The sequence below is a fragment of the Ixodes scapularis genome, unplaced genomic scaffold (genome assembly GCF_016920785.2).
Source record: "Ixodes scapularis isolate PalLabHiFi unplaced genomic scaffold, ASM1692078v2 PGA_scaffold6__148_contigs__length_123643588, whole genome shotgun sequence".
NCBI lineage: Eukaryota > Metazoa > Arthropoda > Arachnida > Ixodida > Ixodidae > Ixodes > Ixodes scapularis.
The window spans coordinates 111,130,963-111,152,926 of record NW_024609881.1 but is presented as its reverse complement, the minus strand read 5'-3'; the positions used below and the strand labels follow the sequence as shown (position 1 = coordinate 111,152,926).

At 45.7% G+C, this 21,964-nt stretch overlaps 1 protein-coding gene across 4 annotated transcripts in view; it reads right to left on the bottom strand.

The window, feature by feature from the left end:
* LOC8030090 overlaps positions 1 to 21,964 on the bottom strand; it is a 55,559-nt gene that overhangs the window by 2,478 nt on the left and 31,117 nt on the right. For 2 of the 4 annotated variants that reach the window (XM_040212611.3, XM_040212610.3), the window contains exons 8-17: positions 20,929 to 20,964; positions 19,909 to 19,961; positions 19,683 to 19,743; positions 18,584 to 18,712; positions 16,954 to 17,141; positions 11,234 to 11,279; positions 9,664 to 9,762; positions 8,286 to 8,354; positions 7,055 to 7,126; positions 5,297 to 5,379 (exon numbers count right to left, since the gene is read on the bottom strand). In XM_040212611.3, coding sequence (XP_040068545.1) covers positions 5,297 to 5,379; positions 7,055 to 7,126; positions 8,286 to 8,354; positions 9,664 to 9,762; positions 11,234 to 11,279; positions 16,954 to 17,141; positions 18,584 to 18,712; positions 19,683 to 19,743; positions 19,909 to 19,961; positions 20,929 to 20,964 — 836 coding nt within the window. The remainder of the gene's footprint in view (positions 1 to 5,296; positions 5,380 to 7,054; positions 7,127 to 8,285; positions 8,355 to 9,663; positions 9,763 to 11,233; positions 11,280 to 16,953; positions 17,142 to 18,583; positions 18,713 to 19,682; positions 19,744 to 19,908; positions 19,962 to 20,928; positions 20,965 to 21,964) is intronic. The other 2 variants (XM_040212613.3, XM_040212612.3) reach the window with 1 other exon arrangement.

Here is a 21,964-nt window from a genome sequence, read left to right as displayed (position 1 = left end):
AGTGTAAAACCTTATTTGGTTGTTTGTTCTTCCTTACCTGACTGTTTTCCAAATAATCTGTAAAACTATCTAGTTAGGAAGGTGGAGAAGTAGGTAGTCAAACCCGTTTATAAGGAACAGCAGGAAACCCTAGTTCGATATATAACGTAGTTCGATATAGCAAAAATCATTTAAAGGGACACTCAAGCGGTTTTTGGAGAAGCTACTTTTTGGTGCGATGGTGTTAAGGAAGTGTCAGTGAATGAGTATCTTCAGTTTTAGAAGGCAGAAACGCCTATTAATCACGCAGGAATAAAATACGTGCGGACTCTTTTCTGTACTTGCGAGGACCAATGAAATTATCGTATGTTTGAAAATTTTGGCGGTCTTTTTAAAGTTTCGCTAAAAAAACAATTTTCAGTTCATTTAAATATGTTGTGCATGATAATTTCACAAGATGTAAAATATTTCTAGTTTAGAATACGCGATAGCGCAATTATCGTTTCACAAACAAGGGACTACGTTTTCTATTTGCCTTCCTCCGCGGGGGGTGAATTTCCCGTTCCCCAGGGATGCGCGGAAGCGCACGTATCTCCGCGCGTTGCAGGCCGGCCGGTTCCTTCTATCCGCAAACGTGGCGTCGGTGGTGATCGTCGGAATGGACGGCCTGGTGAAAGCTCATCGTTCCGCGTAAAAGCGCTATCCTTGACAGTGAATTTTCGTCGTGTTTCGCTATGATAACCCCGCACGTACTAGAAGGGAACATCCACCTACTCGTGCGGCGATGTCGTGGCGGCACTCTCAAGATAGCAGAAACGCCCGTGCCGTCGTGTTTGTTTACTTCGACTACAGTGGTGCTTTCTAAGCATTTGTGTCCTCGAACATCGCCCGGATTTCTGATTTGGCGCATTTCATGCGTGTGCTCAAGTTCAAGGTATTACTGGCGCGTACCGTATAAAGGATACGAATTTTCACGCGTTTTCATCACCGGAGAAAAGTGATTAGGGTTAGCAATCCTGAACGCTCGCAACGTCTATCTGATCACGAAATCATATTTCTACGTTGCTATATCGCTGCTAAGATTACATTGTCTTTTATAATCGTAGAAAAGGCGTGTGGCGATATTTGTTCTATTGCAATGTCGTGTATTAGAGTCGTGATTGTCCAAGACGGCGCTGCATCTTTTTATTTTATTTTTTTTTCATTCGCTGTACCCTGCAAGCCTATCAAGAAAAAATAATAAAGCTTTAGACTAGAAAACTGTCTGTCTATATTCTGTTACGGCATTGAGTAGCAGTGCGTCCCCTTTTTTAGAGGGGCCGCTGACACAGCTGACGGCGGCGTACAGAAGCGGTCGCCGTGCTGACGACCCGCTGCGCTTGTTGTAGTGGTTACAGGTGCGTGTACGCGCGGCGCAGTGCGGTCGTTCCGGTTGCAACGGACGCAGTCGTAGGTACGCGCTCGTTGCACATGTCTGAACCAGCCTTCCCCCCGTTCTCCCGAGGCGAAAGTCAACGTGGCGACATCGTTTGACATCACGTACCAGAGGTAACGCTGCGATGTCAAACGTTGGTTTGGTTACGACTTGCCCCAACCGCAAATCGAAGAACGCCCGAAAAGGTCCGCGTTTCGTCGTCCTCGGAACCCGAACATGACTCCGAAGCGCTGCTATCGTCCACATCGCACGTCGGAGTGGCGTCATAGGAAATCATCCCCAGGTCGGCTGTCCGCCGAAGAACTTCAACCTCTAACGGCGTCAGGTCCTCGAGCGTAGAGAACTCCGCCATGATCGAAGCTCGAATGACAAAGAGGTTCGGCCGATGCGGCTACCTCGGGATCACTGCGCGACGGAACGTCGTCCAACGCCATTGGCCCGAGATCCTTTTGATAAGCGTGCGACGACCAATGAGAGTGCTTTCGTTTTCGGATGCATCCGAGGTTTGGCGGCCTTCTATTACATTTTTATTAAAGAAATAATCACCGTATGACTATACTTTTTGGTTTTTAGGGATACTTAAGGCGTCTAAATTCAGCTGTCATTATCAAAACACAAACTCAAAAACCACTTGACTGCCCCTTTAAGCACGAAACACATGTACGACGAAACCGTCCGATCCGACGTCCGACGGCGCAATACGACGGTCGGAGGCGAGGGTTTTCAACGCTCTCCGATGCTACGAAAACCCTCTCCCCCCAAGGTCATTCCGGCAGTCCGCAGGTCGGATCGGAAGGTTTCGTCGTACATGTGTTTCCCGCTTAGCAACAAACATCCACGATACGTTCGTTGTAAGGCAAGAGCTTCTCTTTCTTTCTCATCTCTTCGCTTCCGTCTTGTAACAATGCGCTGAAATTCTTTTTTTTTTTTTTCTTTTTTAGCAGGCGTGCAGATATTGTTATTTCAGCTTATCTCCCTTTCCGAATTGCTTCTCTTCGTGGGCACCCACTTTGGGATGAAAAATCTCTTTTTTCTGTGCGTGCGTGCAGTGTTTTTCTAGCTTTCTCCCCTTCTGAATCGCTTCTCTTCGCTCAATTTTTGTTCACGGCTCGAGCTTTTGTACATTTCTTTCCTAATTTTTTTTTTTTTTTTTTTTTTTGGGGGGGGGGGGGGGGGACGGCCTAAAGACGATTGTTTGCGCGTTTTTGGAAGCCTTTCCGAGGGAAAAAGTTTGATATAGCGAATGTGTTCCTTGTTATAAAAAGCACTTTTTACATGCGTTTTAATTTAAATTTTCCGTGAGTTCGATATTGACAATATTTCGCTGTACGTGGGTTCGTTCTAAATGGGTTTCACTGTATCTGACTTCTGAGGAGCTGGACATTCTAACAACACCTTAATAGCACGAAAGCAAAGGCGTTTTCTTATCATTAAAATGATCAAAAGAAAGCGCAGTTAGAACGTTAAGAGGGAGGAAAGGGAAGAACTCGGAACCAAAATGGTTTCCGTAATTCTCGTATGAAAATTAAAAATTAGCTTGTCAAACAGGTAGTTTTTCTAAATGATTTGCTGCACTCTACTTCATAGCTCCGCCATCCGTTTTCACTCCAATATAGACATTCAAAAAGCTAAAAAGAAACTTATTTAAACTTTAAAAAAAAATGTTTTGCTCATAGAGCTATAAACATTTTTCTCGGGATTTGCAGACGAGTATGTTCTTTTTAGAAATGAAACGCCTTGCCAGTGAATTCCGCTTGGTTTTTTACTAGATTTTACAAACTTTTTTTACACCAAAGTTAGCGGGAAATTCCCAGATTGCTGTGAACCCGGAAGAGTGGGGAAAAAAAAGTGAAAGCCGTTTACAACTCCCTGTAACAACGAATTAGAGCGCAGCTCTTGAGGAGGAGGAGGGAAGGGTACTGGGGGGGTGAAGTGACCTGGGGGGTCACGTGACCTTGGGGAGTCACGTGACCATGCCGATGATGTCATCAGTGACGTCACTGATGACGTCATCAGTGACGATGACGATGCGGACTCCGATGACGTCATCAGCGATGATGACGATGCGGATGTCGGTGACGTCATCAGTGACGTCACTGATGACGTCATCTGTGATGATGACGATGACGATGCGGATGCCCCCCGAAGTCACGTGACACCCCCAGGTCACGTGACCCCCGCCGAGGTCACGTGACCTCCCCGATGACGTCATCGTCACTGATGACGTCACCGGCATCCGCATCGTCATCATCACTGATGACGTCATGTGACGTCACTGATGACCTCACCGGTATCCGCATCGTCATCGTCATCATCACTGATGACGTCATCAGTGATGTCACTGGTGACGTCATCAGTGATGTCACTGATGACGTCATCTGTGATGATGACGATGACGATGCGAATGCCCCCCCGAAGTCACGTGACACCCCCGGTCACGTGACCTCGGCGGGGGGTCTCGTCATCGTCACTGATGACATCACCGGCATCCGCATCGTCATCGTCATCATCACTGATGACGTCATCAGTGACGTCACTGATGACCTCACCGGCATCCGCATCGTCATCGTCATCACTGATGACGTCATCAGTGACGTCACCGGCATCCGCATCGTCATCGTCATCAGTGATGATGAGGATGCGGATGCCGATGACGTCATGCCGATGACGTCATCGGGGAGGTCACGTGACCTCGGCGGGGGGTCACGTGACCCTGGGGGTGGTCACGTGACCTGGGGGTGTCACGTGACTTCGGGGGGGGGGGGGGGTCACGTGACCTTGGGGTGACCTTGGGGGCCACGTGACCTTGGGATGACCTTGGGGGCCACGTGACCTTGGGATGACCTTGGTTACGGCGACGCCAACGGCGACGCCGACGGCGACGCCGCTCAAGCCGGGAACGGGCCCCTAAGAGCTGCGCTCTAAAAATGAAACATAACAGTCACCCGCGATGCAGTCCCCTACGGGTAGCAAGCACATCACCATGGCCTCCGAGATCCCGAAGAGTGCGCACGCGAAGCTCGGAGGCCATGACATCACGCGCGAGTTTCTCTTTTTCTCCGCTTTCCCGCGTGGCGCCACAGGTAAGGTTGTTTCATTCGTTGTTTGACTGAACTTAAACCAGTAAATTGAACTGCGAGGAGGAAAAAAAATGAGACGTTTACAATCCCCTGTAACGCCGAATTAGAGCGCAGCACTTGAGGAGGAGGGGAAGAAACGGAGAGTAGCGTATGCCCCTCCTCCTCATCCGTACCTTCCTCTCCTGCTCCTCTCCCATTTAGCAGGAAATGTTCGCTAAATTTCCCGATAAATTTAGCGGAGAAATTTTTTCGCTAAATTTAGCGGGTTTTTTTTTTTTTTTTTACTAATACTAGCGGGGAGTTTTTTCGATGAATTTAGCGGGGAAACTTTATCGCTAAATTTAGCGGGAAAACTTTTCCGCTAAATTTAGCGGGGAAATTTAGCCATGATGCAACGCGCGGTGACGTTACGTGTTACATCACGAATGACCCTCGTGACGTCACACGTGGCGTCACGTGTGACGTCATTCTGGGATATATCCCATAATCCAACCCGCGGCTACGCCGACGCCGCTCAAGCCGGAAACGGGCGCCTTAGAGCTACGCTCTAAAATAAAAACGCATCTTCAGATTAGAACATGTCAGTGTGACTTGCAATAAATGCGTCATGTAGAATAAAATAATAATAATAATATTTTTGATACATCTCTGCATGAAAGAGTCACCATTTTGAATGAAAGGCAACCTGTGGTGTAATCCAAAATATTTCACTCTGGATTAGCACGCGTACACTCGTATTCGTGATCAAACGCGAAATTCCCTGTTCGTCGCAAATGTCGAAAGTGAAAATGGCAAAACTCACCCGGCAACAATGGCAAAGAGACACGGCATGTCGTTCCGCCTTCCGCACGAAGCTATTTCAGTGTAGTGTTTCGTTAGTAGCACCTACAAGAATTGAGCGGTCTTGCGTTAATCCACAGTACAGCCACAGCGATAGCTGCGACGGCGTAGTCGTTGGGCATCCGCGTCGCGTTCATGGACAGTGGGGTAGTGAGGTGCGTGAACCAAAGCGTTTGGAACAAAATAGACATCTCTTTTGTTCCGAACGCTTTTAATTTATTCCATTTTGTTCCAAACGCTTTTGTTCCTTCTTTTCTTTTCCAAAGTGCGTGAAAGCGCACGAGCACTTGGCGTTGATAGTGCTACCGTGCCACGACAGCTTTTCTTCTTTTTTTTTTTTTTTTTTTAGAGAGCTTGTGTAGGCATTGGGTACTACCGTAGCCTCCCTTGTACTCACAAAGCCTGGCAGTTCGACGACGGGAGCCACAGAGTGCCCGGTCCCAGATTTGGAGCGCGAGGGTATGGTAGCACATAGCATTTCTCAGGGAACCTGGACGTCAGCGCACAGCTTTTGCAGCGGCGAGGACCCGAAACATGGTTTTCAAACCCGACGAGAGAAGAAGCGGGAACGCGAGGAGCACGAGCGGACATTCCATCGCTCGGGAGAAGTGTGTTTCAGCGTCTCGCCGCAGCGGGGCGCTCGTCACGTGGCTCTCCTCTGATCCGTTGTCTACCGCTCTACCCTTTCATTTTCGGCGGCCACTTCTCGTGGCGATCTGCCAGGCTTTGTCAGTATGGAGGAAGCTATGGCACTACCACAGCCTCCTCTATACACACAAAGCCTGGCAATTTGACGGCGGAGCAATAGAGTACACGGTCGCAGATTTGAAGCGCGAGGATCTGGTAGCACAGGGCATCAAATAGCCATTTCTCGGGGAACCAGGACGTCAGCGCAAAGCTTTTGCAGCGGCGAGGGCCCGAAACACACTTTTGGGTACTTATGTCTCGCCGCAGCGTCTAGCGTGACAGCGGCGAGACGCCGCGTTTCGGCGTCTTACCGCAGCGGGGCGCCAGTCACATGGCTCTCCTCTCACCCGTTGTCTGCCGCTCCACCTTTTTCATTTTGGCGGCCGCTTCTCGTGGCGATCTGCCAGGTTTTGTCAGTATATAGGAGGCTATGGTACTACAAAACCCCTGCAGTTTAGGGCGGGTTATTAACGATGTACAGTGGCTCAGTGCTTATGAGCCCGGTTCACAAGCAGCGGATCCCCGGATTCGATTCCAGCGTGCGGCAAGCGATCTTTTTAAAGAATTTGGCAACCTTGACCCCGGACGCCCAAAATGGCAAACTACACCATTATCAATGAACCTCATTTCCTGCGGTGAGAAGGGCCCATAACATCTGTTGCTGTAAGAATTACAAAACAACGTCAACTAGATGCAACACTTTTAATTGTCATAAAAATATATTACTTCATTTTTTGCGTTCTATCACTCGTTATTTTTTCAACAATGCACTTTCATGTGGCATTCCAGTTAGGCAGCAGAGAACATGACATATACTAATGCGCATATTATTGATAAAGGCAGTTTCTAGATAGGCGTGAATATTTCTCAGTAAAATCCACGTATTTTACGAAGAAAATGTGCGCGGGCTGATTAAACAGAATACCAAATTCCGTGTCATTCGTACATGGGAATTTTTATACCACCCCTTGCCTAGACCCAAAGACAAGTCTAAAAGTATTATTCTACTCAGCGAAGCATTTTCACTCCTCACCTCTTTGGTGAAACGGCTGAGAACCTTGATGTAGCAATCATCGATGTCAATTATTACTTTTCTCGTGGTGAACTGCATGGAAAAAAGTTTCGCGACCAATTATTTTCATCTCTGGAGCGTAATTTACTATGTAAGCTCAGTTTGTGACACATCAATTATTTGTTGTTTACTGTGTGAGGCCCTCGAGCTTCTCTAAAATAAGAAACGGTCGAAAAAAATAGAAACGTGGGAGAAGAAACGACACAGGCACATACTTCATGTATCATGTATACTTCAAAATGATGGACATGCCCGCGTCCTTTACCTTCTTACGTAATCATTCTCTCGTTTGTTTCATGACTACCACAAATATATTCTCACCAATTTCCCTAAGCTAAGAATACTACCGAACGAATACACAGCAATCATGTCCAGGAAAGACTTCATTAAGAACAGTAACAATTCATAAACATTCTTGAAACTCTCACAAAAAACATGTGCGGTAAAATTTCCATCGAAACATATGTTCGGTTGCATCACATATATTGCTTCTTGACTGAACATGTCACGGTAGATAACTATTTAATCAGCAGATTATTATAGTTTCGCAGTATACTGTTCACTAAAGGTGGCCCACTTAAATGGGGTAAAATACGCGGACTTTGTGAAAAGTGAAAATTTAGTCTGAATTCCTATCACACATATTAGACATTACCCAGATTGCTTTAGACTATGCGTAAGTAATAATTGTGACACCATTAATACGTTTGTTAACTAGATCTCCGATTCTATAGAGAATTATTAGTGTGTTAATGCATGTCTAAGCAAAATCTTCACAGGCGTTCTAGGTATGTTCCAATTTTTCATCAGTGCACACCATGCGTTACAAATTTATAACTACAAAAACTACAGTTTGCACATTCATCATAAAGTATTATGCTCCATGCATAACTGCATTAGCAACGCGTGGAGTGTATGCGGAGTACAAGTTCGTCTGCTTCTTTTGCAGGGGTTGTGATGACGTCAGAGAGACGCCGAGCCCTGATTGGCTCAAACTGAAGGATAGTGGGTAGACCTCAAGGAAGCTTGCTTTGATGTCTACCCACTATCATTCCATCAGAGCCAATCAAAGCTCGGCATTCTGACGTCACCACAACCCCTACTAAAAGAAGCAGACGAATTTGCGCGCCGTATATAATCCGTAGTTAGCCGCTACGTCTACAGTTTCACTCATCACAAATCGCAGACGCACCGGATGCTGCTCTTCTATCCGCTTGGTCACCTCCCCAATGCTTCGCTCAATCTGCAACACATGTCCCTCCTGTCAAGGAGATGAAACACCGAGAAGAAACGTTAGATTGTCAAGATCCATTCGCCGGCTTGTCAGTTTTGAATCGAAATATAAGGATAACTAATTCCGACTGGCAGTAAGACTTCGACCCTTTGGTCACGCCCGCGGAATTCACTTGTAATATTCCTTTTAAAAAATATTTCCTCTTTGGGAAAGGAACGTGAAAACTGATCTGGTTCGATTGTGGGTGTCTACCACATTTGGTTGTGATGATCTACCAACTTCGAAAAAGTACCCCTAACCAGTTCCCTATAATACCTCAATAAATCAGTCGGGTTCAGTGGTATGTATGCACTCTCTTCCCCCTAACATGCCGATACTCCGTTTAACCTTACCACAGACTGCAGCGGATGTACGAACCAATCCAGAGCTGTGAACGAACAGGGTGACTGTAAGCGACCTACGCATTGCTCCGCCCCTTCCCTAGGTTAGAAGACATGCGATTGGTTCCGATGGCTCGTGGCATCCCGTTGCGATCCATCGTAATGTAAATTGTAGCTTAGTAAACAATGGTCATTTGCTGTTGAATCACAAATGTTGCATAAAACTCTTTTAAATGTCAAGCTTTGCTTGCGTGCAAAAAAAAAAAAGAAGTTAAACATGTTTTTTTTTTCTTGCAAGTGCGTGCAGTTTTTTTGCTTTCTTAAAGGCCGACGACCAGTTCGCTCTTTCCACTTTTTCCTCGCTTCCTCCTCTCCCCCTTCTATCCTGTCCACGTGGTCTGTTTCCTCCTCCCCCAGGGTGAGGAGGATCTTCTGCCTTGCAGAATCTGGAGTTCAGTCGTCGGCCTTTAACATGAGACCACACAAAAGATATTCTACCACATTTTACACAGACACTCTCCACTCCAAGATGCATTCTTAACAGGGGAGAAAAGTGCATAATGCTTTTAGACAAAATGTATGAATTGATTTATGCCAATCATAATAACGTGTAGGTGTCACTCGTTTTTACATGGTAACGCCAAATGCTTACTAGCATTGCTGCTCCAAATATAACATATGTTTTCTTTAATTCTAAAGAACTGCCACTAACATGATTTGTTTTGCGTCCGACGCACTATACGCTGTTACATTCTTTGTCCCCTTAAACAAAAATGTGTTTGCATTTTATTTAAGCCAACTGAAGTTTTATTTTCTCCTTCTTCGTTCTGACATTGCCCGCATGCCAGCATCCAGATGTATAGCCATCCAATATATTTATCTCCGATCGAAGTAATAGGGGATCGTCTAAGCGCAGTGGTATTTTTGCTTTCAAAATTCTGTTGGAACATCATTACCCAGCGGCTACTGATCTCTTTGTGCACATAGCCAATCCCTGTCCAGGATGGTCCCGCTTTGGTCGGCGAGCACGCAACCAGCCGACGCAGCATCAGGCTCTGCAAGAGCGCCTTACCCGTCAAGACCGGTTCGTACATTCGCGTTTTATTGTGACCACTGGCGACGAAATTACCAAACTGGCGCCATCTACCGGACGTCCACAGAACACTTTGGTTTTCATATATTTTTTCCTACTCTTATTTCGGGCTAAAAATAACTCTGACAACCTGATAAGCGATCATATCTCGTAGATTGTGCGTAGATTTTATCTCGCCAATATTGCAAAACCTTGCATTGTGAAACGATAATCGGAAGTGTTCCAGGACTACCCGAGAGATGGCGCCAGGTGTTCCCTTGTCGCAAGCTGGCACAAGTCGTCGTAATGCAGTCGGTCACAGTCAAACGCAAATGTGTAAACCAGCCTCCAATGGGACACCCAGCAGATCTTCCATAGACGTGTAAATATAACATAAAAATTCTCGTTTCTTTTTTGGTATAAGTTTTTTTTTGTTTGAGAGACAAAGAAAAGGGAGTATGACTCTGCGCGCTCCTTTTGGAGAGAATTAGTGCCGGACGCTCTCTAAGCAAGGGAAAGTGGAAGATGAAAAAGAGGAGGAAACCAGCAAAAATAGAAAAGTTCAACTATTGAAATAGTTCGCGGACTATACATATTTAGAAGTTGAAATTTTACTCGGTGCGGACTATCTACGAGGACGGACTATACAAGGTTTTGTATTTTCTTAGATCGTTCACTGCGACAGGAATGATTTTATGAGTATCATATTATATTATTAGTGATTTATTTTTATACAAGCTTCTTTGTGAGCTAATACAGCAGGCAACCGTCAAGGTGTGCTGCGTAAGTTTAATTTTTACCTTTTGATTGGGCCCTAAGTGCGCATTATGCGCCACATGCGGACTATGCACCTGTTGCGAACAATATAAGCAAAAACTTTAGTTTTTGACCTCAAATTCGCCCTTGTGGACTATTTGCGGACTATAGTCCGAAATATACGCTATATTAAAGCAGTCCGTTAACCTGTGCACGTGATGTATTAGCTATTTAAAAAGCTTATAAGATTCTGTGAAGTATTTTTAATTGGGATACCCTTGGTAACTTCTCGCAATTAGATTTTCTATCTTCCTCCTATAGCCAACATATCTACTGAAAACATTTCCATATTTATAACAAAAAATTTGGATTTGATACGAACTTGCAGGATTCAATGTTTCATTAAAATGTGCTCCTGACTACTTCTTGTTCCAAATATAACTCATCTCAATTTTTTTTTTCAATTTTTTTTTATATTTTTTTTTAATATTTATGCAGCTTTTGTGTTCAATCTAAAAATGCATCATACCCGGAAAGTTGCCAGCCAAATTAAAAATAGCATATTGTTTTAGAAAAAAAAACATTAGATGTGTTTAGGTTACTTTGAAAATTATACAGTTATATTTAAAATTACTCAAATTGTTTAGCTAATCGACACATGACGAAACAAAGCAAACATATAAAATTCAAAATCTTACATTTCCAACGTACCACTTGCCGAGATAAATTGCGGGATAACCAGAGCTGCAAGGCAAAATGTGCATACACAGTTACATAAATTAGGATCGTTTTAACCTGATTATGCTGCTTCCTCCACACTCCTTTGTACAACAAATATTGGTCTTACACTCTGAAATACATTATGGGACTTACGGTCATGTAGGGAGTCAGACACATCTTGAAGACGACACATATATTAGGTGGTTGGAAGCGTACAATAGCCAGAGCACAAGCACTCACACACACAGCAGGGGCGGATCCAGACCTCCATTTTGGGGGGGGGCGGTTGCTCGGCGTAAAACGGGGGGGGGGGGGGGGGGGGAGTGTTTATATTTTTTGTGGAGTCATCGTTTTTACTAAACTCTGATAACATAATATATATCTTGAGAGCTTTTGTATCGGTTTACCTGTAAGGGATGAACTCTTTGAACTTTCTGTGGCTATGCACACCAAGGCACACGCTCCCGTACTTTTGACTGCATAGCCTCAGAAAGCTGGGCATCTGGCCAACGCAATGTCTCTGCTCATGCGGAAAATCACGTGCAATTGCAAGCTTACCAAAGCTATATTCACGTGCACGCCATACGTGCCTGCTCGTATGGGGCACCAGTCAGGACGCTACACTGTAGCGTCCTGACTGTAAATTTGACCGTAAAATTTACGGTCAAATACCAGGCAGCTGATGCTGCCAAACTTGTACAGTAAAAATAACGGTGCACTGTAAATCTGGTTTACGATAAATTTAAACGGGGACCGTAGATCCCCGTTTAAATTTGAAGGCCGACCGTTTAATCTACGGTCGGCCTTCAAATTTGCGGTAAAAACAATTTACAGCGCGCCGTTATGTTTACGGTGCAATTTAAACGACGAGAAAGGTGGTAGTATTCAGGTTCATAACATCATTGTATAGTGATGTTATCAACTCAATGATGTTATGAACCTCGACTGAACCAAGCACGTTTTCAAGGCTTTCAGCAAGTTGGCCGAACATGTATTGTTTGTACAAGAAATGCCGACGTTGAAATTCATAAATGGTTTTTTGAACTGTTGATACCGGCATAAGAAGCGTTCCGTTGAACTTCAGGTACAAAAAAAAACAAGGTCATATTTTACGGCCTTCCTTTTTTCTCCTGCAGACAGAGACATTAACACGTCGTAGTTATCATTAGGGGATTGCATCACGTTAACAGCACCGTCTTCATTAGAATCCGCACTAGTCGACCGAGTCGAAGAGTCCTCAACCTGACGCGGGCCTGCAGGCGATGCGCCGTCGCCCAAGAAACCCGTCACTCGTAAATGCGCCCAGTTCAAATGTGCCGCGATCGAACTATGATTTCACACCTTCTGACAGTTGGAGCACGAACACGAAAACAAAATGCTGCCGGTGATGTGGCCTTTTAGATGTTTTAGCAAAGCCTCCCTTGTGTGGCACTCCTCTAGGCATGGTGGCAAAGTGCACTGAAAGCTTTCCAAACTCCTCGAAACAAACCAAACTTCCCTTAGGCGTACCAATGCCTATGTCTTCTCAAAATATGACACCTGAGAGCATCATACGTAACAAACTGGCGACAGCATCCTTCGTCCACACACTGAAGAATTCGAGAGCTGAAAACGTGCTCATCGAATTGCACAACCATCAAGCGTGCTTGAACAGAAACTACAAATTCTGCAAGTAAACATCTTTTAGAGCGTTGTATTTATGCCACCATTACACTATCCTTGCCAATCAAGCAGCAGATTGATAGTGAAATACCTGCCTCGAGTATCCAGTTGCCTTCCGCTCCACATTTTCAGGTGCACAAAAATCTGGGAATGCCACAAACGAACGAGGACAAAATGGCGCGGAGACGGGTGGGAAGGCGGGAAAATGAACTGAACGTCAGCTTTTTCCACTTCTTTCCGCGTTGTCCCAACCAACGTTCCTTTCTTTTGTTTATGCTTCTAGCTAGTCGCATTGTTGCTCTACTGTTTGCTCTTAGTTCTCTTTTTTTTCCTTTTTCAGTTAAGGCAGTTACGCTCTGCGTTGGCGCTGCTGGCGCGGACAAAGAAAGGAGGTGAAGGGGCGAGAGGAGACCCTCTGGGTTCCCGCAGCTTCCGAAAGGTCAAGAGTGGTGACCAATTAGCGAAGCGCGTTTTTTCTTTCTGTTTTCTTGCTCCATGAAGTTTTGCGTTTCCCTCTCGGTTTTAGAGCGCAGCTCTTAGGGGCCCGTTTCCGGCTTGAGCGGCGTCGCCGTCGCCGTCGGCGTCGCCGTCGGCGTAACCGCGCGGTGCATCATGGGAAATGTCCCATAATGCACCGCGCGAGCCCCCACCGGGGTCACGTGACCTCGTGGGGGGTCACGTGACCCCCCGAGGTCACGTGACCCCCAAAGTCACGTGGCTCCCCTGAGGTCACGTGACCCCCTCCTCGAGGTCACGTGACCCCCGCCGATGTCGCGTGACCCCCGATGACGTCATCGTCACTGATGACGTCACCGGCATCCACATCGTCATCGTCATCATCACTGATGACGTCACCGGCATCCACATCGTCATCATCAGTGATGACGTCCCCGGCATCCACATCGTCATCGTCATCATCACTGATGACGTCACCGGCATCCGCATCGTCATCGTCATCATTACTGATGTCACCGGCATCCACATCGTCATCGTCACTGATGACGTCACCGGCATCCACATCGTCATCGTCATCATCACTGATGACGTCACCGGCATCCGCATCGTCATCGTCATCGTCACTGATGACGTCACCGGCATCCCATCGTCATCGTCATCATCACTGATGACGTCACCGGCATCCACATCGTCATCGTCATCATCACTGATGACGTCACCGGCATCCACATCGTCATCGTCATCATCACTGATGACGTCACCGGCATCCACATCGTCATCGTCATCATCACTGATGACGTCACCGGCATCCGCATCGTCATCGTCATCATCACTGATGACGTTACCGACATCCGCATTGTCATCGTCATCATCACTGATGACGTCATCAGTGACGTCACTGATGTCGTCACCGGCATCCGCATCGTCATCGTCATCATCACTGATGACGTCATCAGCGACGTCACTGATGACGTCACCGACATTCGCATCGTCATCGTCATCATCACTGGTGAAGTCATCAGTGACGTCACTAATGACGTCATCGGTACCCGCATCGTCATCGTCACTGATGACGTCAGCAGTGACGTCAGTGATGACATCATCGGCATTGGGGGTCACGTGACCCCCAAGGTCACGTGACCCCCCCCCCCCCTGGTTAGTTTAACCCCCCCCCCCAGTGCCCTTCCCTCCTCCTCCTCAAGAGCTGCGCTCTAATTCGGCGTTACAGGGAGTTGTAAGCGGCTTTCATTTTAGAGCGCAGCTCTTAGGGGCCCGTTCCCGGCTTGAGCGGCGTCGGCGTCGCCGTTGCCGTCGGCGTAACCAAGGTCATCCCAAGGTCACGTGACCCCTCCCAAGGTCATCTCAAGGTCACGTGACCCCTCCCAAGGTCATCTCAAGGTCACGTGACCCCCTGAAGATCACATGGGGTCATCTTGGGATCACGTGACCCCCAAGGTCACGTGACCCCTCGAGGTCACGTGACCCCTACCAAGGTCATTTCAAGGTCACGTGACCCTTTGAAGGTCACGTGACCCCCAAGTCACGTGACCCCTCTGAGGTCACGTGACCCCCGAGGTCACGTGGTCTCCTCCCCAAGGTCACGTGACCCCCGAGGTCACGTGACCCCTCCCAAGGTCATCTCAAGGTCACATGACCCCAAGGTGACCCCCACGTGACCTCAAGGGGTCACGTGACCTTGGGGGTCACGTGACCTGGAGGGGTCACGTCACCTTGGGGGTCACGTGACCTTGAGGTGGCCCCCATGTGACACCCAAGGTCACGTGACCCCCAGGTCACGCCTCCCCGAGGTCACGTGACCCCCCTCCCCGAAGTCACGTGACACCCCCCCCCCCCGAGGTCACGTGACCCCCCCCCCCGGAGCATATTAAAGAATTAGGGGAGGAGGAGGAGGAGGAGGGGTCTACCCTCCCCTCAGTACCCTTCCCTCCTCCTCCTCAAGAGCTGCGCTCCAATTCGGCGTTACAGGGATTTGTAAACGGCTTTCACTTTTTTTTTTGCTCGTTTACGGTGCATTTCAGATAATTCCTCTTCACGGCGTACTCGTAGTTTTTATTAGCGTATAGCGCCGTAAATTTGACGGTTACTTTTTACAGTGTATGCTTTCGAAGCTAAGCGCTTGTGAGCCCGAGCATGCTGGGCGCCGATAAAAGCTGCACACAATGCCTGGTTACTACTACTAATATGTCAAAAAACACCTCGACCGCACGAACACTCGTGTGGGGGCAGCTCCAAAACTAATAGATTGCGTTTGTCCAAAGTGAAGTAGGGTAAGATGGGCCAAATGAGACGCGGGGCAAAATGCGACAGTTGGAGTGAAGGCATCCAACGAAAGTTTTTGTTTAGTGCCAGCTATCACCTAGACACAAGTCTCAAGCTTCACTGAGACGTGCCTTAGCCTGTTCACTTTGCGTGAGCCATAAATGACTGCCTTTGGCAAGTCCTTTCCGGCATAATTCCGCGCGAGATTTCGCTTCGAGAAGTACGCCCCGGTTGGCACAGACTTTCTACCAAGGTATAATTTAATTTCATTCCTAAGTTTTATTCGCTTCATGCAGACCAAATTTGAGTGTTCAGCGTGCTTTTTTTACGGAAATAATTATTCGCGTAACGGGATACGCGCGAGACAAAACGCGACAATGTAGCATTGTATGACGCGTGTGTCAATAATGTACCAGTTTCCTGGTTGTTCCTGAGTCATATTTTCCTCTCGGTGTCTAGGAGGATCAAAACGTACAAAAGAAAGACAACAGGGGCTTCATGGCGCATAAGTAACACTACGAATGCTCTTGAAAGTGAAGCAACAGCGTCACTCCCTTCGCGTTGCCGCCACACTTTTTGGCGTACCAAGGGATGTGCTTCAAAAGCGAGCGAAAAGACAAAAAATATAAAAAAAACAATGGCTCCACAAAAAAAAAAAAAAAATGGCGAGGCGTTTGGGGGGGGGGCGATCGCCCCCACCGCCCCCCCCCCCCCCCCCTTGGATCCGCCACTGACACACAGTGATACTCTACTAGTAAAAAAAATAAAGAGAGGAGGGGAGTGATACAGTAGAGAAAACTGCAGAGACGGAACCTTTGTTCTCAAAACCGGTGTGATGATTTTTTTTTTTAATAAAGGAGCTCCTGGCGTGAGTTTTGTCATTGCCCCTTGAACATAATTTAGGAACAAGCCAGGAATTAAGGATGCAGAGATTAACAAAATGTAAGGCGCCATAGAATCGAAGAGGTATTCGTAGAGCTAGGCAGTGGAGCAGGTTGTACACCCGGATATTACGAACAAACTCCGCATTCTCTTCACTAGTCGAGTTCAAGAGAGGATTTGGTAAGCGCAAGATAAGACTTCACTGAAGTTTCTACTATACAAAAAGTAATTTCAAAGAAATGTCATTACTTCTTTGAAGTGATTTGTAACTGTAACTAATTACTTTTACGATGTGGTAATGCGTAATGTAATTTAATTATACTTCCGTAGTATTCGGCAAAAAAATTTGTAATGTAGTTTAATTACTAAATCAAAGTAATGTGGCCAGCTCCGATGCCGTCCTCGTGTTCCCACACACCTCTCCTGGGGAGTGTTGACGGGCAGCCTGTCAAAGTCCCCAAGGATCAGGCTGGGACTTGACAAGGGCACATCCGAAGTTGGTTCCTCGGAAGAATCGTTGCCTGCCGTTTTGTAAACGTTGGCCATTCCGAGAGATCGCAGGAGGTCTTCTACCGGAGGGTAGGGACTCCTGTCTGGCAGAGAACTCTGCAGAGCAAGAAAAGCCACCCCGCGTACATAGTCTGGAGTGTCACGAGAGATTCAAAGCGCATCACAACCTTCTGAGGCTTCATTTACGCGAGCTATTAATCACATAGATGCACTACGCTTACCGTCCAATGGTGAATTCGGTCGGTCTTCTGAACCGGTTAGGACCAGTTTGTCGATCCTGTCAGTATGTAAGTTTGAACCCACTTTGGCTAAACCGAAGATGCAAACAACGAGCGCTCCGACCGCTCCAAATTGACCAGGTGAATTTTTTTTTCTCGTAGCAATTTATTACTTGTGAATCAGCAGCTAATTATTACTTTCGAGGTCGCCTTTACTTTTCTGGACGTATCAGTGCTTTGATCACAGCTGTAACTGCGACTGACGTAAACTGCGTGACACGGTTAACAAGAATACGACATCGGCGCTTTTTGTGTACTTTGCAAAGGCATGGTATTCGGGCATCAATTGACCTCTTCCGTTTATGCTTCCATTGAGTACTTTTCACCACATTGTAGTTCTGATGAGTCCTTCAATTCAAGAACTGGAATCGAGAAAACACATCGACAACTTGTTTGTGCTGTTCACAGTGTACCTCAACATTCCTCTTCATCTTAACCATTCTTGATTCTCGTAGGGAGCAGTGGAGCGAAAAAGGTGACTCCTCAACTAAAATATGATTGTTCCGTTTGGCTTTTTTTTCTGATCAAGACAAATAGCTTCTCAAGATTATAAGAATCTTTTTTTAAGTAACTTTAGGGAACTAAACGCTGGCCGCGAATTATCTTTTCTGTTCTGATACTCACTACAATTTTAGACATAGACATTTGGTAAAAGCTAGAACCAGAACTATGGCACACAACTATTGAATTGGCAAACTCTAAACCTCCAGAACATTAACCTGACTTAACTGATATAGTGGAACACATATCCTCTCCACAGACCTTCAGGAAACAATCAAAGATGTATTTCCTAGTTTGAATGTCTTTATTGGCTTTTATTTCAAATATTTTTGTTGCGTTGTGTGTTTTGTATATTCTGGTATATTTGGAGTTTTCATGTTGTATTTCTGTTGCTTTGCTGTAGTGCTGCTTGTGTTTCAGATGTAGTCTGGTGCTAATCAGGTGACATTTGCTATCGCCTTTTGCTGTCGGAGCTCCAAGGCAACCCTGCACTGTCCAATTTGAAATAAACAAACATAGTTAACGCAATACTGAGTCATCAGATTCTGACTGGATTGTGGACACTTGATGTCTGTTCCTTACCCAACGGTAAAAATGTTATTCAGAATATTTTTTCTTCCTTAGATAACAATGTCTCACAGTCATGGCGGTACAATGAATGAATACAATCTACAGTCTTCGGATATTGAAGGCATTGAATATAGAGACACGATGCCCGTGCCTCAGCCAACGGCTGGCGATCTGTAGGCTGGACCTCACCTTGACGAAGGATGCATAAACAGGAAGACCCTCGAAGTGACTCAAGAGGGCAGAGATGGCGCCCCGCTTCCGTCCATTGATTGCCTCCCCGTACAGCTCGTCCAGAACGTCCCCAACCTGGACCTGGTCCTGAGGGATGCAACACCACTTCTTCTAGAAACCTTGCATATGCGTCAAGCAAAACCGTGCTGCAGAACCCAGGAAGGATCTCGTGTTTAAACCCCAATCCTACCCGTTTCGATCTGCATGAATCTTCTATCGGTGTGCAACCGTGCATCACTGCTGCGTGGTGCACATTAAAGACCACAGGCTATAGTACTGCACTGGCTGAATCTCTCATCTACAGTGGAGGCACCTGATACCCATATGGGCTGACTAACTTTCCGCCGTCTAAACGTACACTAAACACAGTTACTTTATTATAAACAAAGCCGTCTTTAGCTAAACAGTGGCATTATTCACAAACGTGGATGACAGCCAGCTTTCAGTATACAAATTACAACTTTAACAAGTATAGTTTATCCCCATTTCTAAACTAAGAAATTCGTTGAAAATAAAGCGAGACGCTAATATGCGCCCAATATTGATGTCTTCATATAAAAATTTAACATTGGCTCATATTGATTTTTTATTATTTATTCCCTACTGTCAGCCATCGACTGGCCAAGGCAGGAGTGGGTATACGTATTAGAAAGAACACTTAATTATGACAATTATGACATTCATTAGGACATCAAATTTGAGGCGCGTTTGAGGTTATTTGGAAAATGTCAATGTGTCTCGACACTAGAATTGCTTCCACGATGGCAAGACTTAAATGAAAAACTTCCTACATTAAGAGTTTATAATGTAATTTTTAAAATGTATGGATATAGAAACAAATAAATTACTGTCATGAATAATTATTGTCTGCAATTTCCAACGATGTTCTCCTGTTGTTCTTTTTTGTTGTTGTTTTTTTAAACAATTTTAGTAGTTATTTTGTTAGCTGAAATTCAAGATATCTGCCAACTCAAATAAGGTTCTTATATTACGTTGCTATATGTAGAAAATGAAAGACCTTGAAAAGCCTATGGGACATAACATTCTAGACACTTACATCCTCAGCAGCGATACTTCCTTCTTGAACATGCGTGACCACGGCGTGGCCAGATGCAAACCTGAGACACAAACGTACATAGTTATTCGAATATTTCCAAAATCAAAGCTAAAATTTGTGTGTGTGTGTGTGTTTTTAACGCAAATGAAAATGTTATGTAAAATGAGGGAGATGTTTTTCCCTCGAGAAAAAATATTCGCGACTGAAAGAGTAAATGTTTGCTCACCTAACACTTAGGCCCATATCACTGCATGGCACAAACTCGAAGGCTTTGTAGACCTTAAAGCAATAAAATATGAAACATTGCATTAATCACGAAAATGATGTTTGGCGCTACACCATAATACTCCGTAACAATGATCCTATTGTTTCACACGGTTGGCAAGGGATACTATATAGTGGCCCACAAAACTTTCAAACTAGCCATGGCATCTCACATTTTAAAGTTGATTCGGGATTATTTTTAAGGGGGGGGGGGGTGTACATATATCAGCCACTGACCTTTGAAAACATTGCAAAACAAGATCACTAAAATTGTCATATAAATGTCGGAATGCGTCTGTTCCATCAGTACTTTGTTGTGAAATGACAAGTATTTAGGCAGGCACTTCGTTGTAGATGATTATTTACAAATTGTTCACGACATATATAGCTTCAAAACGTCTAACATAAAGTGTATTGCAAACCTGCGAGGCTTCCGACTATAAAATATGTTTATGCGGAGCCTGCAGAGACCCTGCCGATTTGCTTCTCTTTGTCGGGAAACTCCCTTATCAAAACATGCACCGAAACAAGTGCAACGCGTAGTGATATATCTAAGTAAACTGGTTGAGCATTGTTGTAAACCCGAGACTGGGGATACGGACAAGGGACAAACACAGAACGACACGGACGAAGTCTGTGTCGTTCTGTGTTTGTCCCTTGTCCGTATCCCCAGTCCCGGGTTTACAACAATGCTCAATTTACACCAGCTAGCCTGCACCCTCACCATTGCTTCATAAACTGGTTGGTTCAACTCATTCCTGTTAGTGAGTAACTCCTCTAACAGAGCTGACAGTAAGAGGGTTCTGGTTCGTCTCTGAAGGTCCGTTGTGCATCTCTATTATTCAGGAAGAATGGGAATGCCAGGTTATAAAACACAGCGACAAAAATGGTTACATATGTTTACTTTTTTGTTCGTGTTATTTTGCGCGCAACCCCTTCATTAGTTGAGTCGCTAGAATAACCGATTCGCTAATTATCTTACCCCCAGCTGCCATGTTGTGTCGAGGAAACTGGCATTCTGAAAATGGAAAATACGTGTTTACTTTGCGGAGTTCCTTCTGGCAGTCCTAAAGCATCAACACAAAAAGACCAAAAAAAGATTGAGGTACACCTAAGCACTTCTTTTGAATTTTGAATGCGAAAGCATGTACATCATTTTTGCTGTACGTGTGTTGGCGCGCTGACTGGTGCCGACTAAAGCACTGGATAAAGTATATTCAATGCTTTAGCGCTGACGGACACGCAGCGCCATAAGGTGGCCGGTCGTTGAAACTGACTCGCAGCGTCAGTTTCAACGACCGGCCACCCGATGGCGCTGAGTGTCCGGCGAACGGGAGCCTGGTCGACGCGCGCTAGCCAATGGGATCGAAGCAATGTAAAAGGTGCAATGGCTAGCCGGCAAATGGGAGCTGGCTTGACTTGGAGAATGATTTAAGAGCCGTTTGGCGTGGTTTCAAAGCTGATGACGTCGGCTCCCTCCATGAGACAGTTAATGTTTTCGCATTAAAAAACGTATGCAAGTAAAAGTTGCCATTACCGCTTTAAGAGATCGTTCTCAGTGGCATACGTTTTACTTCCCTAAAGGAGGAAGTAGTACTTTCATTTTTCTAAGGGTGTATACCTCAATCAATTAATCAATCTTTATTTTTGACCTTATAGCCACCGGTGCCGCATACAAAAAGCTGCCAAAGGCAGCTTGACGCGTGGTCTGGGGCCCGTTTGGAGATTGGCAGCAGGACTAATTTTCAAAAAAAAAAATAAAACACGCCAAAAAAACACAAATAAAGAAGCCGAGTCACTGACACGATCAGAACGTCAGGGCGTCTTTCTCAGATGCTCGGCCTTCAGTGTGCAATATCCGCGCCTTCTGTCGTGCTTTGACTGCTCGTGAATGCATGGCGAGGCCCGCAAGACGCCGAAGCATTATCGAAAGCAATTGTATATTTATTTATTTAGTTATACAATCCTTTATTCTTAAAAAAATAACCGCCGTTAGGCATTACTGCAGGAAGCGGGTT